Source organism: Bos mutus, chromosome 1 (assembly GCF_027580195.1).
Source record: "Bos mutus isolate GX-2022 chromosome 1, NWIPB_WYAK_1.1, whole genome shotgun sequence".
In the NCBI taxonomy this organism is placed as follows: Eukaryota; Metazoa; Chordata; class Mammalia; order Artiodactyla; family Bovidae; genus Bos; species Bos mutus.
Window position 1 is genome coordinate 57,442,775 of NC_091617.1, and position 16,024 is coordinate 57,458,798.

At 42.3% G+C, this 16,024-nt stretch overlaps 1 protein-coding gene across 4 annotated transcripts in view; it reads right to left on the bottom strand.

Moving 5' to 3' along the window:
- The window catches only part of USF3 (upstream transcription factor family member 3), a 103,091-nt gene that overhangs the window by 50,020 nt on the left and 37,047 nt on the right, over nucleotides 1-16,024 (bottom strand). For 3 of the 4 annotated variants that reach the window (XM_070369454.1, XM_070369450.1, XM_070369461.1), the window contains 2 exons: nucleotides 15,534-15,630; nucleotides 254-12,848 (listed from right to left, as the gene is read on the bottom strand). In XM_070369454.1, coding sequence (XP_070225555.1) covers nucleotides 6,418-12,848; nucleotides 15,534-15,630 — 6,528 coding nt within the window. In that variant the 3' untranslated portion in view covers nucleotides 254-6,417. Of the gene's footprint in view, nucleotides 1-253; nucleotides 12,849-15,533; nucleotides 15,631-16,024 lie in introns of those variants that run through there. The other variant, XM_070369464.1, reaches the window with a different exon arrangement.

Sequence of the window (16,024 nt, forward strand, 5' to 3'; positions counted from 1 at the left end):
GAAATTCTAATCCTATTTTTCACAAGTATAGAGGTGTACAGTTTACTGCAAAAGTACAGCACTGATCATAATTATGATTTGAGGTTGATTCTTTGATCAGAAATACAATCCTCATGGGCAGTGTGCCATGATATCATTTTCAGAAATTTTGGCAAAATTTCAAGATTACTCAAATACAAAACTTCAGCATGCAAGGCAAATCATTTTAATACCGAGTTTGAAGTGGTACATGCAATGATCAGAAAAGACAGAATTCACAATGCAAAAATGCAAAGTTTATTTTCTTAAATAAAATACTATATTCATATCTATACAAATAATTATTACAACCATTAAAATGTTACATTTACCAATAAAAATTTCAAAACTTTAAACAAGAGCATGGTTCAGAATATTCACACCCTAATACAATGCATTTGTAAAAAGATGTCAAAATAAACAGGACCTATTCTTATTTACAACTGTAGGACAATCCTGGCCATATTATACATATCTGCTCTGAATTCATTACAAAACAAATTAGTTCCCATTAGAATTATAAACCAGGTGATTTACAGTAATAGGACACAGTGCACAGCAGACAGTGCTGGCATGGGAATAGATACAAATATTACATATACTGAAAGCACTACAGTTAGGTTTTTTCTGGTGACTGCCCTACAGTAAGCTTCTCACCCAGTGTATCTATAAATAATGTGTGAAGGTAACTATGTGCTCAGATTTCTCCACCCACTTTTACTGAAATGAATATATATGTGTATATGTGTGTGTGTGTGTGTGTGTGTGTGTATATATATATATATATCTCCTGTTGAAAGTGGAAGCAGATCTTTTCTTCACAGTAACACAACTGCAGCATTTTAAGCAACACTGTCTGGTCCCTTTCTTTTGGAAGATCAACAGTTCAATTCCCCCTAAAAGTTACCAATATAGTCAAGTCCAGTGCCTCAGTGACCTCACAGATAAAAAATGGTTTTAAGACTTAGGGGGTGGGGGAATAGAGATCTAGAAAAGTGAAGAGGGGATTGACATGGAGTAAACTTTAAGTTCCTATGACATAGTATGGTGTATACCTGTACGTAACAACTGAGGGGGAAAAAAAGAATTATTTTTTTAAATGTCAAATTACAAATGAAGACTTATCTCCTATGCCTCATGAAATTCCTAGTGACAGATTATGTAGTCATCCAAAATAACACCACTTTCAACATTATCCCCAATATGTTCAACCCGGGTAGGCTCATGTTTATGAAGCATCTGAACACATGCGTGCACCAGAAAAAGACTACAGTTGACAAGGTTTGTGCAAATCTAGAAATAAGAATATTGAATGGCCACCACATACCAGCTCTGAGTTTAAAAGGAGTCTTGCATCTAACTAGTAAATTTTTCTAAGATCAGCATTAAAGATGGCTCAGAGAATGATAAGGCAACAGTGAGAAACGTCAGCTGTATTTGTCATCTAGGTGTTTGATTACACAGCGTGTACCAGGCTGGTCCTTTGCCGGAACAGAGGAGTGGGTGAGCGGTATGTTCCAATGGCTGGTCCTAGGACCAGAGGCACAGTTGCAGGTAAAGTGCAGTTTCCGGGGAGAGGCATGTGGGCACAACTGGAAGTTCTGTGTCTAAGAAGGTCCTCAACACTTCTTCCCAGAACACCTCAATCTGAACTTGATGACCCCCACAGACTCTAGTAGAAACACTCTTAGGCTCACACAGAAGTGTAGAATACAGGGAGAATATGATTAAGTAATAAAGGACCCTTTCCTGTTGAACTCACAGGGGAAGGAGAAATGGTTTCATTCAGCCAAAAAGTTATCAGAGAAGAACTAATTTCTGGCCTTTAATTTGCATAAGTGTATCAAAAACCATCACTTACTATTACTGCCCTCTGGAAGTACACAGCCATAGGTGATCAACAAATGCAGATTTGGAGAGAGCAGAATTAGAACAATGACTGCCAGGTTCCTAAGGATATCAACCCAAAGCCATCTGATTTTGGTACCACCTTTGCCCTTTCTTTACTCCTCCATGGGGGAAAAAAACAAGCTCTCCAAAACAAGGAACAAAACTATATGGCACGTTAAATATTTTCAGTTAATCTTGAATTACTTTTGTTTTGAGGAATTCTCTTTGCCCCTTAATAGAATACAGTGATTTCCAAAGCTAGGTCTTTGGGAATCATTGATTTGGGAGTATGAGTCGCTATTATGCACTGATCCAATGACGCTGGGCCCAATAAATGTTTCAAGGCAGAGGAGTAATCATTCTGCTAAGGAATGAGTGGGTTCCCTGCCACTTGACATGGAGCAGACAGAAGAAAATAAGAGCCTAGGTACTTTGCATCAAAGGAAGGATACAGCTAAGAAGAGTCATAATCTTTTCTCAAGTTCTAAAAACATCACTCCCATTAAAATGTATTTCCACACTTTTTTGGAGTGTAAATATCAGCCTCTCCATGAAATGGCTAATGTTAGAAGGCAAGAGCAGGGCAAATGAATTATCTTTAAAATATTTAAATAATTTGTATATTAAGAAGGCTAATTTTAAAATGAGTCAAATCCTCATTGCAGTTCACCCTGAAGATTCCCTCCTCATTCTTCTCTTTCTACAGTTCTGACACATTAAGTTTTATAAAGCATGATCACTCTGGAATGCGCACTCTTTACTGCATGATCCCTCTGGAATGCACACTCTCTACTTAGAAAAAGGGTACCATTGCTGGAACACCCCAAAGGTCTTAACATAAAAACAAAAACAAACTTTCTGGAATAGTATAAAATATCCCAAAACAACTTTTATGTACCAAAAAGAGAAATGACATCTTTTATCCATGATTGACACATTAGAAATTTTTGCATGATAAGAAATATGAAATTTTTTACCCTATCAGAAGTTGCTGTATTAAATGTTTAGAGGAATCAACATCTTCCTGAAATTGATTCCAGGTGATCAATAACACTATGAGAGAAATTATTTAATCAATGATTCACTTATGCTTCATACATGTTTGTGTATTTCTAGATTACAAATTTATCTGTAGAAATGATTTTACATTCTGTAGACATATATTAGCAAGCCACGAATAACATTAAATTTACTATAACCAAAACTATGTTCTCTGCCATGTTTGCCAAAAAAAAAAAAATCCATATTGTTATATATTAAATGATAAATTTCCTTGCCCAATTCATGTAGCTCTAATTATCAAATACTTAATACTGCTTAAACCTCATATAATCATGCTTATAAATCAAGTAAGATTACTGTGCTCTGAACATTTTCAGAATTGAGTTTGTATATAAACACATACGTATGCATCTGTCTGTAAGACAATTAAAGCTATATGGAAGCAGGGGCCAAATTATTTGCAGATGGTCACATTTTTCCTCAGAGGGTCAAATAAGCCTTACTTAGGGATAGAGACTCATTTGGAATCAAAGTGTTGTACGCTTGGAATGAAAGTTCTGAGGAATGTAAATATTATCTCTGAAGAGAGCTGAGCAGAAAAATACAATTGAGACAACAGAGAAATACTTCCAAGTACCAGGCTTGAGGCCTTTCCACTGAATGTTCAAATTCAGCTTCTCCTTGGCCTGTTACCTTAGTTCTGATTTTACCTAACAGTCCCCAGTTTTGCAGAACTCAACAGCCACTGCGTGTGCGCGTATGTGTGAGTGCACGCGCGTGCACAGAGGGAAGAGAGAGGAAGAGAAGGTAGGAAAGAGAGAGAGAGGATGAATAGCCGAACACTCTAAGAACAGTTCTTGAAACTGGCAGATTAGACCTTTCAAGTACAAGGAAAAACTTGAATGTTAAAGCTTAAAATTCAGTTAAAATAAGTTATAAATGTCATATTTTTTCTCAATTAAACGTTTTAACTGTTTACCTGTTTTCTTAAGTAACTTTTTCATGAAGCTCTCCTATTTCTCCCCATGACCATTCTGAAGGAAGAAAATACAGACATTTTCTTTCAGTATATTTTTTGCGCCGAGGAGGCGGCCTCCGCCAGCAGCAGGGGAGTTTGGTAAGAACAGCTAAAGAGGCACAGATGACCCTTTTGCTGAGACCCTTTTGCTGTAGTAGAGGTATTCACTAGAGTTAGCTGCTCTAACCAAGCCTTCTGGGTGTGTTCAGTCGCTCAGGCCTGTCTGACTCTTGTGATCCCATGGACTGTAGCCCGCTAGGCCCCTCTGTCCATGGGATTTCCCAGGCAAGAATACTGGAGTGGGTTGCCATTTCCTTCTCCAACCAAGCATTAGGAGGCTTTTTTTTTTTTTTCCCAAATGAGAATAAAACCAAAACACTGGTCCGTGGGTTAACTTTGTTAACAGAGCAGACAGAACAGTTTATATCTCCCACTCCATTCCATTTTTGGCAGAATATAACAACAAGCAATGGGCTTGAAATATGAGTACACATCAACTGTTTTCTTAACTTTTAATAAAGTTTTCAAAATGCAATACATGAATTTTGAATATATATCTTTAAAATTCAAAATTCATTCTTAACTTCAGTGGGGCTTTAAAAACAACTCTATATCAAGTTCTACTCTTCAGCAGGTCTCAGGTGTCAATTTCCTATTTTCAGATCGCAAGCCTATTTTGAAAGAGCTAGTTTATACCTTAAAATCTATGTCGAAGTACACACACACTCACACACGTGAACTTATAAAAAGACAATTTTTTGAAGCACCATTTCACATCTACCATCAGGAAAAGCAATGAACAAATTCATCCTCTCATTGTAAGTCTACAATGAAGGGTAATAATGCAATATACAATGCCATATCTTGAATATAAATATCAGTAAGTGAAAATACTGACAGAGCTTAAGACTCTGTTCAGAAATATTTGAAAAGTAAGGCTCAAATAACTGTTGATTCCAAACACACTATTAAGTGATCAGTCCCTAATGATTAAACAAATACCAAAGAACCTATTTCAAGATCAAATAGAACAAAGAGAGAATTCTACAACAAAACTCAATGAATGAAACAATCCTTAACTGAACACATGCAAAACCTCACAATACAACTGGCTATCATCCTTATGGCCTGATGCAAAATGCAAGGACAAAATGGAAAACATCTACGTACTCTGCTGTTTAGCTTTCCACTTTTAAGGCTACTTGTTTAAGGAAGACCTTTGCTTTACAGGACCTTGGCACATTAAAGGATAAAATCACTGGAGATGGTGACTGCAGCCATGCATTAAAAGAAGCTTACATCTTGGAAGGAAAGTTATGACCCATCTAGACAGCATATTGAAAAGCAGAGACATTACTTTCTCAACAAAGGTCCATCTAGTCAAGGCTATGGTTCTTCCAGTGGTCATGTATGGATGAGAGAGCTGGACTATAAAGAAAGCTGAGCGCAGAATTGACGCTTTTGAACTGTGGTGTTGGAGAAGACTCTTGAGAGTCCCTTGGACTGCAAGGAGATCCAACCAGTCCATCCTGAAGGAAATCAGTCCTGAATATTCATTGGAAGGACTGATGTTGAAGCTGAAACTCCAATACTTTGGCCACCAGATGCAAAGAGCTGATTCATTTGAAAAGACCCTGATGCTGGGAAAGATTGAGGGCAGGAGGAGAAGGGGACAAAAGAGGATGAGATGGTTGGATGGCATCACTGACTCAATGGACGTGAGCTTGAGTAAACTCCGGGAGTTGGTGATGGACAGGGAGGCCTGGTGTGCTGCAGTTCATGGGGTCGCAAAGAGTCGTATGTAACTGAGCAACTAAACTGAACTGACGGTTCCCTAATTTGGAAAACAAGACATGGAATTCAGATAATTTATGAATTGTTATAATTAAGGAAGAAGCTTCTACCTAAACCAAACCTTGGGAATAAAGGTTGATTCAATAACTCACCTATTTGCTAACTGCTTGACTTGAATCACGGACATTCATTCTACATTAATTCAACACCTGCCATGGGTAAGAGACTGTTCCAGAATACACTTGGCCAGCATTTGGTTACAAGCCACTGTGTTCTACTGAAATGTCTGTATTGTTGGAGAGCAACTCCACTATCTCAATCATCTATTTTACAAATTGTCAACAATCAAATTTAAAATCTAGGTGATGACACCAGGATGACTTCTCCCACCTTCCAGCGATTAGTATCTAGAGAATGTCAGATTATAAATCAAGCCTGAAAATGTCAGTCTGCTTGGGCAATTTAAAGCGCACACCGTGCAGTTAAAAATGAAAGATAAATTTTTTTTGACAACCTAGTATGTGCCTCATCTCTGACATGGCTTCCCTACATTCAGAAGATAACTGGCAACTGATTAAACACACACAAGGAGATACACTCACACACTCTCTCTCTTCCTGTGCATGTATGTGTGAACACACATACAAATACATGTGTAATCTCACTCGTTACACTTATGTTTAGTCAATCGGTATTTAAACAGCTGAACTGCAATCATGACCTAAGATATGGCTTATGTTGTGGGCAGGTCTGTTGGAGGACTGTTTGGAAGAGTCTGAGGCAGAGGAGTTTGCTATCGTAAGCAAAGGGGACATCGCTGAGCCATCAGGAAGAGCTGTAGCTATTTCTGGAAACAAAGATGTCATATTAAAATTGGATAAGTGAGAGTTGGTCATGTGCATTGGAGGCATGTCGGGGAGAAGAGGAAAACTCGGTTGAGCAAAGCCAACAGGTCGGGGAGGAGACAGAATTGATCCAAATCGGTTATTCAAACTTCCACTGTTTACCTTCTCTGTGCTGGGATTTGAGAACATTTGATTAGGAAAATAGGGGATTGAAATATCATTGGACAGTGTGGGATGAGCAGGAGAGTATGGGGGATAGAAGGAGGGGAGAGTATTTTGGGGATCCACAGGGATGAGGGCTGGGGTTCGAGTGGCACTAGGCTGAGTAACCTGTGGAATGAAAGAAGCATTAGCGTTTATTGGCGGGTTCATGCCACCCTCGGGGATAAAAGGAAAACCAAAATTTTGTGATAGCGTGTGCTGGTCAGGCACTGAATTATCATTAGGTACTTGTGGGCTATCTGGCATGAAACGAACAATACTTCCTCTCTTTTCTGCAGCAGGTTGTTGGCGTCCAAGAATCATACTGCCGCCAGTAGACAGAGGAAGGTGAGGAAGACTTGGATCAAAGACATTGCTATGTCTTGGGTTTCCGGAGCGAGTCCTTTCAGGTGGACGAATTTTGGAACCGCCGCTGTCTTGCAACGGATGCCTTGATCGCTGGGGAACTGAAGAACTGGTTTGACGTACAGGAGGCCCTTGGTCAGCATTTCCGTGAGACGCAGACGGATGCGGCAAAGCTGGCCTTGCAACCCCATGCATGTTGGTTGTGACTGGAGGGTTCATGTGGCCCTTGGTCCCATGACTGTCAGTAATCCTCATGGGATTGGATTTCTGTACAGAAACATTGGGACTCGTGTTTCGACCCTGAATATCTCCTGAAGACGAAGAACTTGAAAACGGAATATTCAAGGTGCTGTTCCGGGTGTTAATTGCGCCCAGGGACATGTCACAGCTCTCCCTACTCTGACTCTCACTGTCCCTTCTAATATGGACACTTTCATGGCTCGGGGGACAGTTATATTCAATTGCAGAGGAGGGACCACACTGTGTATTCCTCTGATGTTCTGAGAGGGATCTCTGACTTCCAATGACCTGATCGCCCAGGTGAGGGGCAAGTAAACTCTGCATGAAACTTTGGTGACATGTATTTTCATTGTCCCTTGTTGGGATAGCATTTCCTGTTGGGATGCTCTGAACTGGTGGATAAGGTAATCGCTTTTGGCGGTCGACTGGTGGTGGACCAGGGTTTTGACTAATACGAAAAGCTTGGGGCTGCATACTCCTCAAGGATGATACAGGGTTACCTATTTCATTATTTCTTGAAGACTGTACTTCAAAATTATTCTGGGGCTGCTGACTGGCTCCACTTGGTTTAAATGTCTGACAGTCAGAAAGGCGGATATCTGAGGCAGTATGGTCCACACGACCCTGCATATTATGAATGGCTAAACTCTTGTTTCTGGGAACATCAAGGTAGCTTCTCATTTCAAGCTGATCTGAAACTCTGGAACCCTGAATCGATATACCCATTCTCTGCTCTGAATTAGAAGATGTTTTTCCAATGAGTGCCTCAGCAGAGTAACTTGAAACTCTGTTTCTCTCCGGCCTGTGTGGAGCACAGGTCATGTCTGAAGGTCTCGTCACAATACTCGATTGGGATGCCATTTGCTGCTCTATGCCTCTTGATGTCAACAGTCTCTGCATTGGATTATGCCCAGATACGTGTTCAGAAGAAACCCCCGGAGCTTGCTGCCGGCTTCCCACCTCCTGCTGGTGCAGAATATCTTGACTGAGGTGGTTCTGGTGGTTCCGGCTGGTGGAAGGGTTTTCACAACTCTTCTCTGCCTGGGAGCTTCCAAAATGTTGCTGCATCTGTTGCTGCATCTGCTGATGGTGCGGGTGCGGCTGACCGCTCTTAGGTCGGGATTGGTCAGTTCCATGATGCTTGGGTTGTAAAGACAGCTGAGAGGCCTGAGTGCCCTGAACAAGATTCCTCTTTTTTTGCATCTGAACTTCCTGTTGCAGGGTTCTCTGTTGGTGGACGCTGTGGGGCTGAGAGTGGACAGAACTCTCTGCGTGAGGTACGTGACGCTGCAGCTGATACAAGTGATGCCTCTCTCTCAACTGCCCTGCTTGCTGCTGCTGCTTTAAGTAGACGTGGTTACTATGCAGGTGAGGTACCCCTTGAGCTGGAACATGTTGCTGCAGGGCCTGCAGATGTTGGCCGGCCTGGGCTGGCTGCTGTTCAGCAATGGAAGCCTGCGAACCACACTGAACCTCGGTCTGCCTCAATGCGGGGACCACAAAGTTGTTACTAGGCGGAAATAATCGAGTAAGGCCGTCCCCGTGTGCTGGGTTGCTAATAGGCACAACTGAGTTTGAAGAGTTGGGAGGAATCTGACCAACCATCATTTGAGTTTGATCGGAAATGCTGTCTGGAGTTCGGCTCATCAGGGACAGACCTTCAAGCCGGAGGGCGGCTGGCTGACAATGCTTCTGACGTTTAGCTGAAGACAGTAAAAGGTCATCCTGGACAGCACGTTTAGTAGAGTCTTTACGGCTTTCGTGACTTGGCTTTAAGAGCGGCTCTTGAATTGGTGTGTTTGGTACAGTACCAGCCATAGTATTTAGGTGTTCTTGGGAGTATTCAGTCATTAGGGATGGTCCAGGAGGCTGACTGCCATAGGAGCCAGATGAAACTGTCAGATTCACTGTTGTAGGAACAGCTGTTTGCTCTGAAGTTTGGGATAAACCAGTGCAGCTGACCAGAGGATGGCTGAGGGTACTCTGGTGAATAAGATTATTCACACTTAAACTGGTGATGCTTGGTGGCTGGGAAGTCGAAACCTGTAAAGAGGCATTTGATGTTTTCATTCCTATAGAACAACTTGGTTTTTCAAGGGGCCTATCCACAGTGGCTTCAATTGAATCCTGAGAATTAAATTCATTTGGTGTTGCTTCTGCCTGTCCTGGACCATTCTCTTTAGATATCTGTGTTTTGAAAGGCTGGTCTCCCTCTAAAGAGGATGCTTCAGAAGGCTTTGAAGGAACTTCCCGTATATCAGCTGGTACCTGAGTACCAGCTCTTCCCTTCTCAAGGTTCTCCTGGTCAAAAATAGCTCGTGCTGCAAGAGCAACTATATCAGTTTGCTCCACAAAGGTGCAGCTGTCACACGTATTAGTCGCTGCATTGCTGGTGACGTCCTCTCTGGCTGTTTCAGGAAGCATAGATGCAACTGAGAAACTACGACTACTGCCAGAGCTGGTCGACATGGGAGAGTCAGCCTGCCTACTGGTGAGCAAAGAACCATTCATAACCTCCTGGTCAGGGATGCACGAATGAGGCTGTCCTGGGTCTCTATCATCACTGCTCATCAGTAATAGCTCCTGTTTGGGATGCAACTCAACATTTGAATCAACTATTTTAGAATTTTCTGAAGAAAAGTCAGGATGGTCCACCTGGACTGAAAGAGATGATTTCTGAGGGTCTTTTTCTTTAGCAAGACCAGAGAGCAGTGCAGTTAAACCCTGCCCCTTTAAGAGACCTGTGGTTGGTACTGTATCTGATGACGCTTGCTGAACCCTGCAAGGGTCAGCAATGACTCCCACTTCAGAAACACAGTCAGTACTTGTAGTGCTCGTGGTAGATGACAAGTGAGAAACCTGAGAGACCAAAACGGGGGCATCATTCGCAGAGGAAATCAACATGTTGGCTGACGTGCAGGATTTGGCAGCATCTGGCAATGCCAAACTACACGGTGGTGTATCCTGAGATGTCTCTCGTTGTGAAATGGGGAGAAAATCTTTGGATTTTGCTGGGGCCATTGTAAATTGTTCACTTGTTACAGATTCTTGGGAGGGTGGGCTAGACTCTTCGGCTGACTTAGATTTGGGTACAGACTCAGGCATCACTGATTCAGAATTCAGAACATTCAAAGAATGTGAACCAGAAACACTTACACTATTTGTCTGGGACACAATGGCAGATGGTAACACACCAGGGAGGCTTTCCAGAAGTCCATCATTACATGATGGCTCTGCGGAACCTTCAGTGCTGGGGCCATCTGACTTGCCCACATCTCTGACTGCATTCAGGGAGCAGGCTGACTTGTTAGTGGCTAAGTGTTTCTTGACACCCGGCTTCTTATTCAACCTTTTTGCCTTCGTGTTAGGCACACAAGCCACAGTGTTCACTGAGGGAGTAGTCACTAGGTTGTAAGTACTGGGTAGTGTGGCTGAATTATCTGTTGTCATGGGAGGTGCTACAGTTGTTAATGAAACACAGTTAGCTGGGGTGATTTGACTATTTGCAGCAGTTTGAGGATGGACTGGCTGGCTAACAGACAACTGTACACAGCTTTGCCCAGCCATCTGTGATATGCTTTGATTGAGGCTGGCCAAAGCGCCAAAGGTATTCAGGGCAACATTGGTATTTGGATCTTCGCTGGTGGTGGGCTGAATAATTTGCATAGGGGTTTGATTTGTAGTTCCTGATGAAGACATCACAGGCTGCAAAGCAAAGAGCTGTCCATTTAAAGAAATGGTTTGAGGCTGCTGTTGGCTGGATACAGTAACAGAAAAAGTTTGTGTGGAATTCGACGCTGATAAAGATGTAGGTCGTGGTAATATGTGGACAAGGTGCTTTCCTCCAAAAGTCTGTGGGGTGGAAACATTTTGCACTGAATTGTTAGACCCTATGATAGCACTGGCTCCATTGACAGGGAGTCGAACAGAACCGGGAGGTGGAGCAGAGAGAAGTGGCAAAGTATTCTGGTTAGCTGCCTGGATGATGACTATCTGTTGACCTACCGTTTGGTTGGGAACCTCTGCCCTCATCACTGTTGGGCACGGGGTGGTGCTGGGTGGTTGAAGAATGATAACGTTCTGATTAGCAGGAGCTGCATTAACAGCTGACCCCACTGGCTGAGCCATCTGAATCACCTGCATGGCAGAATTCAATGGGAGGATACTTTTTGGAGGCTGAGACTTAACTTGTGGCTGGGTGATCAGTGGCTGCATAGGTAAAGGTGGACAGGAAGGCAAGGTTACAACTACTTGCTCAACTGGTTGCCCCTCTGCTGGAAAGGAATTATTCAAGCTGATGCCTGGAGCCACACATCTACTGTGGTTGGCTGTGGTGGGGCTAGTGCCAGACTCATTTAATACCGGGGTCACAGCAGAAGACGGTGTCTGGCTTAAGGGCTGAATAGTGTTTCCCGCCAGTTGCAAAGTAGTCCACGTTGTCTGTGTGTTTCCAGCTGAGGAAATTCGGGTAAGGCTATTCATGTTTTTCAAATCTGAAGTACTAACAGCTGAAGAAGGCAAAGAACAAGAAAGAGTCCAACCACTGTCCATAGGGTTTGCAGAAAGGGTGCTTACAGGCATGGTGATCATCCCTCCTCCAGGGACAGACGGGGCCACCACCATGGTAACACTTGCGGAGTCTGCACCCTTGCCACTGCTTGCCACACAAGAATCACCGGCAGGTCTGGGAGGCTGGGAGCAGACTGCGGTGGTGACGGAAACAACCAGGGTGGTTTGAAGATCACTTCTGTGATCCTGTGTGCTCCGGCAGGACTCGCTTCCAGGCTGTCCTTGAGTGGCAGTTGCTGAGGAGCTGGAGGAGATGCTTGTGGCACAAGGGACCGTTTTCTTCAATACTTGGGGGCTTTCTTGCCCCTTCTTATTTTCTGAAGAATTTTGATCATTTAGACACGTGTGCGATGAACAATGCTGGGGTGGTTCGGGCCCAACAGGAACAGCGATCAGTGAGCTGCTGGTGGGACCAAGCACACTAGACTCACTTTCGGAGGTGGAGAGCTCAAGAATGTTTTGAGCAGAAAGAGCAGCAGGAAGACAAAGAGGAACAGGCTGGTTGGCAGCCAATGCAGAAACCGTGGTCTGATGCCATGGCTTGTTTTCAGAAGGGTAAACTCCAGAAATAGACACAGGAGTCACAAGATTGCAAGTCCTCTGCACTGGCACCACATTGGCAGTTTGCTTTTGTAAATTATGACCAACATTAAAGGTTATCCCCTGAACAGCTGTTCCCTGGCTGTTTCCACCAGGCTGACTCCCATTGGAATAAACAATGATATTTTTTTGAACCTGGTCACTGGGAATAACAACAGAGACCTTTGAATTTTTAAGATTTCCTTTCCAGTGGATTGTGGGGTCGTCATATAAACATATGTCATTTGCTTTTAGTAATTCAATATATCGGCCGTTTTCTTTTTGAATTTCTTCCAGTTGTTTACGTAGCTTTTTAATTTCTTCAGCTATAATATCAAAAAGAAAAAACTTTTTAAATTACCTCTAAATGTCAGTATTTACATTAATTTAAGAAAGAGCTGTATACTGAGCTACTGAATTCTAATTTTAGCAGCCTAAATACCTCAACTGAAATCTTCAGCTCTTTTACAATGTAAGTTCTTTCTTCTTTTTAGAATGGTATCTCAAACCTCTACTCAATCCTTTTAAAGGTACAAATCTTTAAAGATCAACAACTCAAAGGTCAAAAATTACTCATAATGTAGAAATCTCAAAATTACCGAATTCAACATAGGGCACCTGAAAAGGTGAAGCAAGGGAAAACATACTGCTATCATGGAAACATGCTAGGAAAATAACACTGAATATCAATATAGTAGCATTTCAATGTTAAAATAACAAACATTACTTATGGTGGTAACAGTCTTTTCCCCCTCCCCCAACCGACCACACCTGCCACCCAGCTTGTGGAATCTCAGTACCCCGATTAGGGACTGAACCCATGTCATGGCAGGGAAGTTCAGAATCCTAACCACTAGGCAACCAGGGAACTCCAGACAGTCTCTTTTATAAATGGCTTTGAAACAGCAGAGACCAAGTAGAACATGTAAGAAGTAAGGTGGGAGGGCGATAAGAAGGCATCAATGGTGAAACTTGCACTCTCCTCGGTAGGGCCATGTTCTCTACTGAGGCACGAAGATGTCTGTGATGCCCTAAATCATTTTAAAAGAGACAGCCTCACTCATGGATCCTACTAAGGGTTAGGCTTGGCTGTTGGTACTTATGCTCAGTGACCCTACATAGCTCCACCTGCCTTGTCATAGTGGTAGGTATTCACCACTCCCTCCGCCAAAGGCAGCTGATCCTCAAGGCCAATACCCTACATGGTAGCCTGAAATAAAAAGTTCTGTTCCAACAAGGAGGAGCTGAGACTATCAAATTGCTTTCTCAGGTATTTAAACAGGAGACACAGAAGAAGGATGCCAATGTGCTACAGACATCAGAAATTAAAGGACAATTATCATGGACTAAATAATAAAAATGATTGTTCTCACTTACTGGACACTTACTATATGCCTGGTACTTTGCATTCACTGTCTCATTTACTAATAATAAAAATAGTAACAACAACAGATAACATTTATCAAGCACTTACTATGTTCTGGGCTTTACTCTAAGTGCTTTACCTGTGTTATCTCTTTTAATTCTCATAATGAACATGAGATGGGAACTACCTTTGTCATCACTTCTTTTAGATGTAAAAAAACAGGTTCAGAATAAACAAATACTTTGTTTAAAGTTGACCAGATAGATGTTACAATTATCCTCATTTTAAGGTAGAGGGACTGAGACTTGGAGCTGAGTAAAGGAAGCCAAGACTCACACCCTGGTGGTCCTGACCCCCAGGGCCACTGTTGTGGTCACTGTGCGAGACTGTCATGGACAGTGAGCATGTGGAGGAAGCTTTTGGGAGAAGAAAAGAAGGGAGAGCGGAGGCACACACACAGAAAGGATGATGACAGAAACGACAACACAATCGGACTTAAGGGGCCTCAGGTGCCCCCCCAACTCCTGGTCTGGCTATTCAGCTCCTCTTGAATCCCACGCCACTCGAGTTTCTCTTTTCCTTAAGGTAACTTGATGGCCTCAGACACTGGGCTATGAAACCAGAGGAGCCCTCATTAGAAACACTCTAGCCTTATCATCCCTTTTGTGGGTGCCAAACATTGACTGGTTACCAAACATTGATTATGTATCTAATTGCCTGACAGCAGCATAAAACAGGACCTGGACCATAAACGACAGCTGGCTGAGGGGGGTGGGGTAAGCTGTCATCTAACTTAAAAGTAAACAAGAATTCGGAGCGCTGACCTTCTAGATGTGCTTTCCAGTATCCTCCTCATTTCTTACAATAATCACTGCTTTGCATCATCTCCACCTCAATAAATTCCGCCTTTGTTTCTCTCCTTTCAAGGTGACCTACTGAGTTGTCATAGGAGATTCTCTCTCTGCTATTCTCAGAGACATAAATCAAAGATGGCTCAAACTGCCCTACCCCTCAGAGCTTTATATTTGCCTGGGGTATATTTCTTTTCAGCTGTCATAAGAAACCTTCTCTTCAGTGCAAGTGGGAAAACAGAACTCATCTGACAGCATTAAAAAAGTCACCTCTAAAAATTAGTATTATTAAATGACCAGGAAGTCTAAGTCACACAATGCATGCAGTACACACAATTATGAATTGAATGCTTTGGCCTTCGAGTTAATTCATAGTTGAGGGTTGATACAGGCATATACCTGTTTTTAAGTTACACTGAGCAGGACTCCCCTTACATCCTCTTATGGGATTTTCCCTAGCTGGGAGATCCATTTAGAATAAAGGAGAAACAGAACTATTCATGAATTAAGCAAACAGAAAGTACAAAAAGACTATAAAATAAAAATTGTGTGTGCCTACAAGGTAAGAACTGGGGAAGAGATATGCCTACAAAGAAGAGGGGAAGAGATAAACTTGAATAAAGGCTGAATTTATTTGCAACACTATTCTCACAGACCCACTGAATACATGGTCTTAATAATGTTTCAGGACAAAAAAACCTTCTGTATCCTAATACAGTATCGTAAGTCGCACTGTGACACAAAGGCCTGAACACTGAAAAAACAATGAAAAGTAAGAATCCCCAAATCTTTACCTTGTTCATTGTTTCCTCCGTTAAGCAGGAGTTCATCGTTCTGCCTTTTCAATTCTGTTATGTACTTAAAGGCTTGGTCCAGGATCATATTCTTGCTCTGTGAAAGAAAGTCAACCGTTTAAAAGTTTCGCTGGAGGTTAAGAACTTGCCAGAAGAAAGTTAAAGCTTTGGTTTTTCCGATACGTATGATACGTATCTTTTCACAATTTTTTTTTATTTTTTTTAATTTTATTTTATTTTTAAACTTTACATAATTGTATTAGTTTTGCCAAATATCAAAATGAATCCGCCACAGGTATACATGTGTTCCCCATCCTGAACCCTCCTCCCTCCTCCCTCCCCATACCATCCCTCTGGGTCGTCCCAGTGCACTAGCCCCAAGCATCCAGTATCGTGCATCGAACCTGGACTGGCATCTCGTTTCATACATGATATTTTACATGTTTCAATGCCATTCTCCTAAATCTTCCCACCCTCTCCCTCTCCCATAG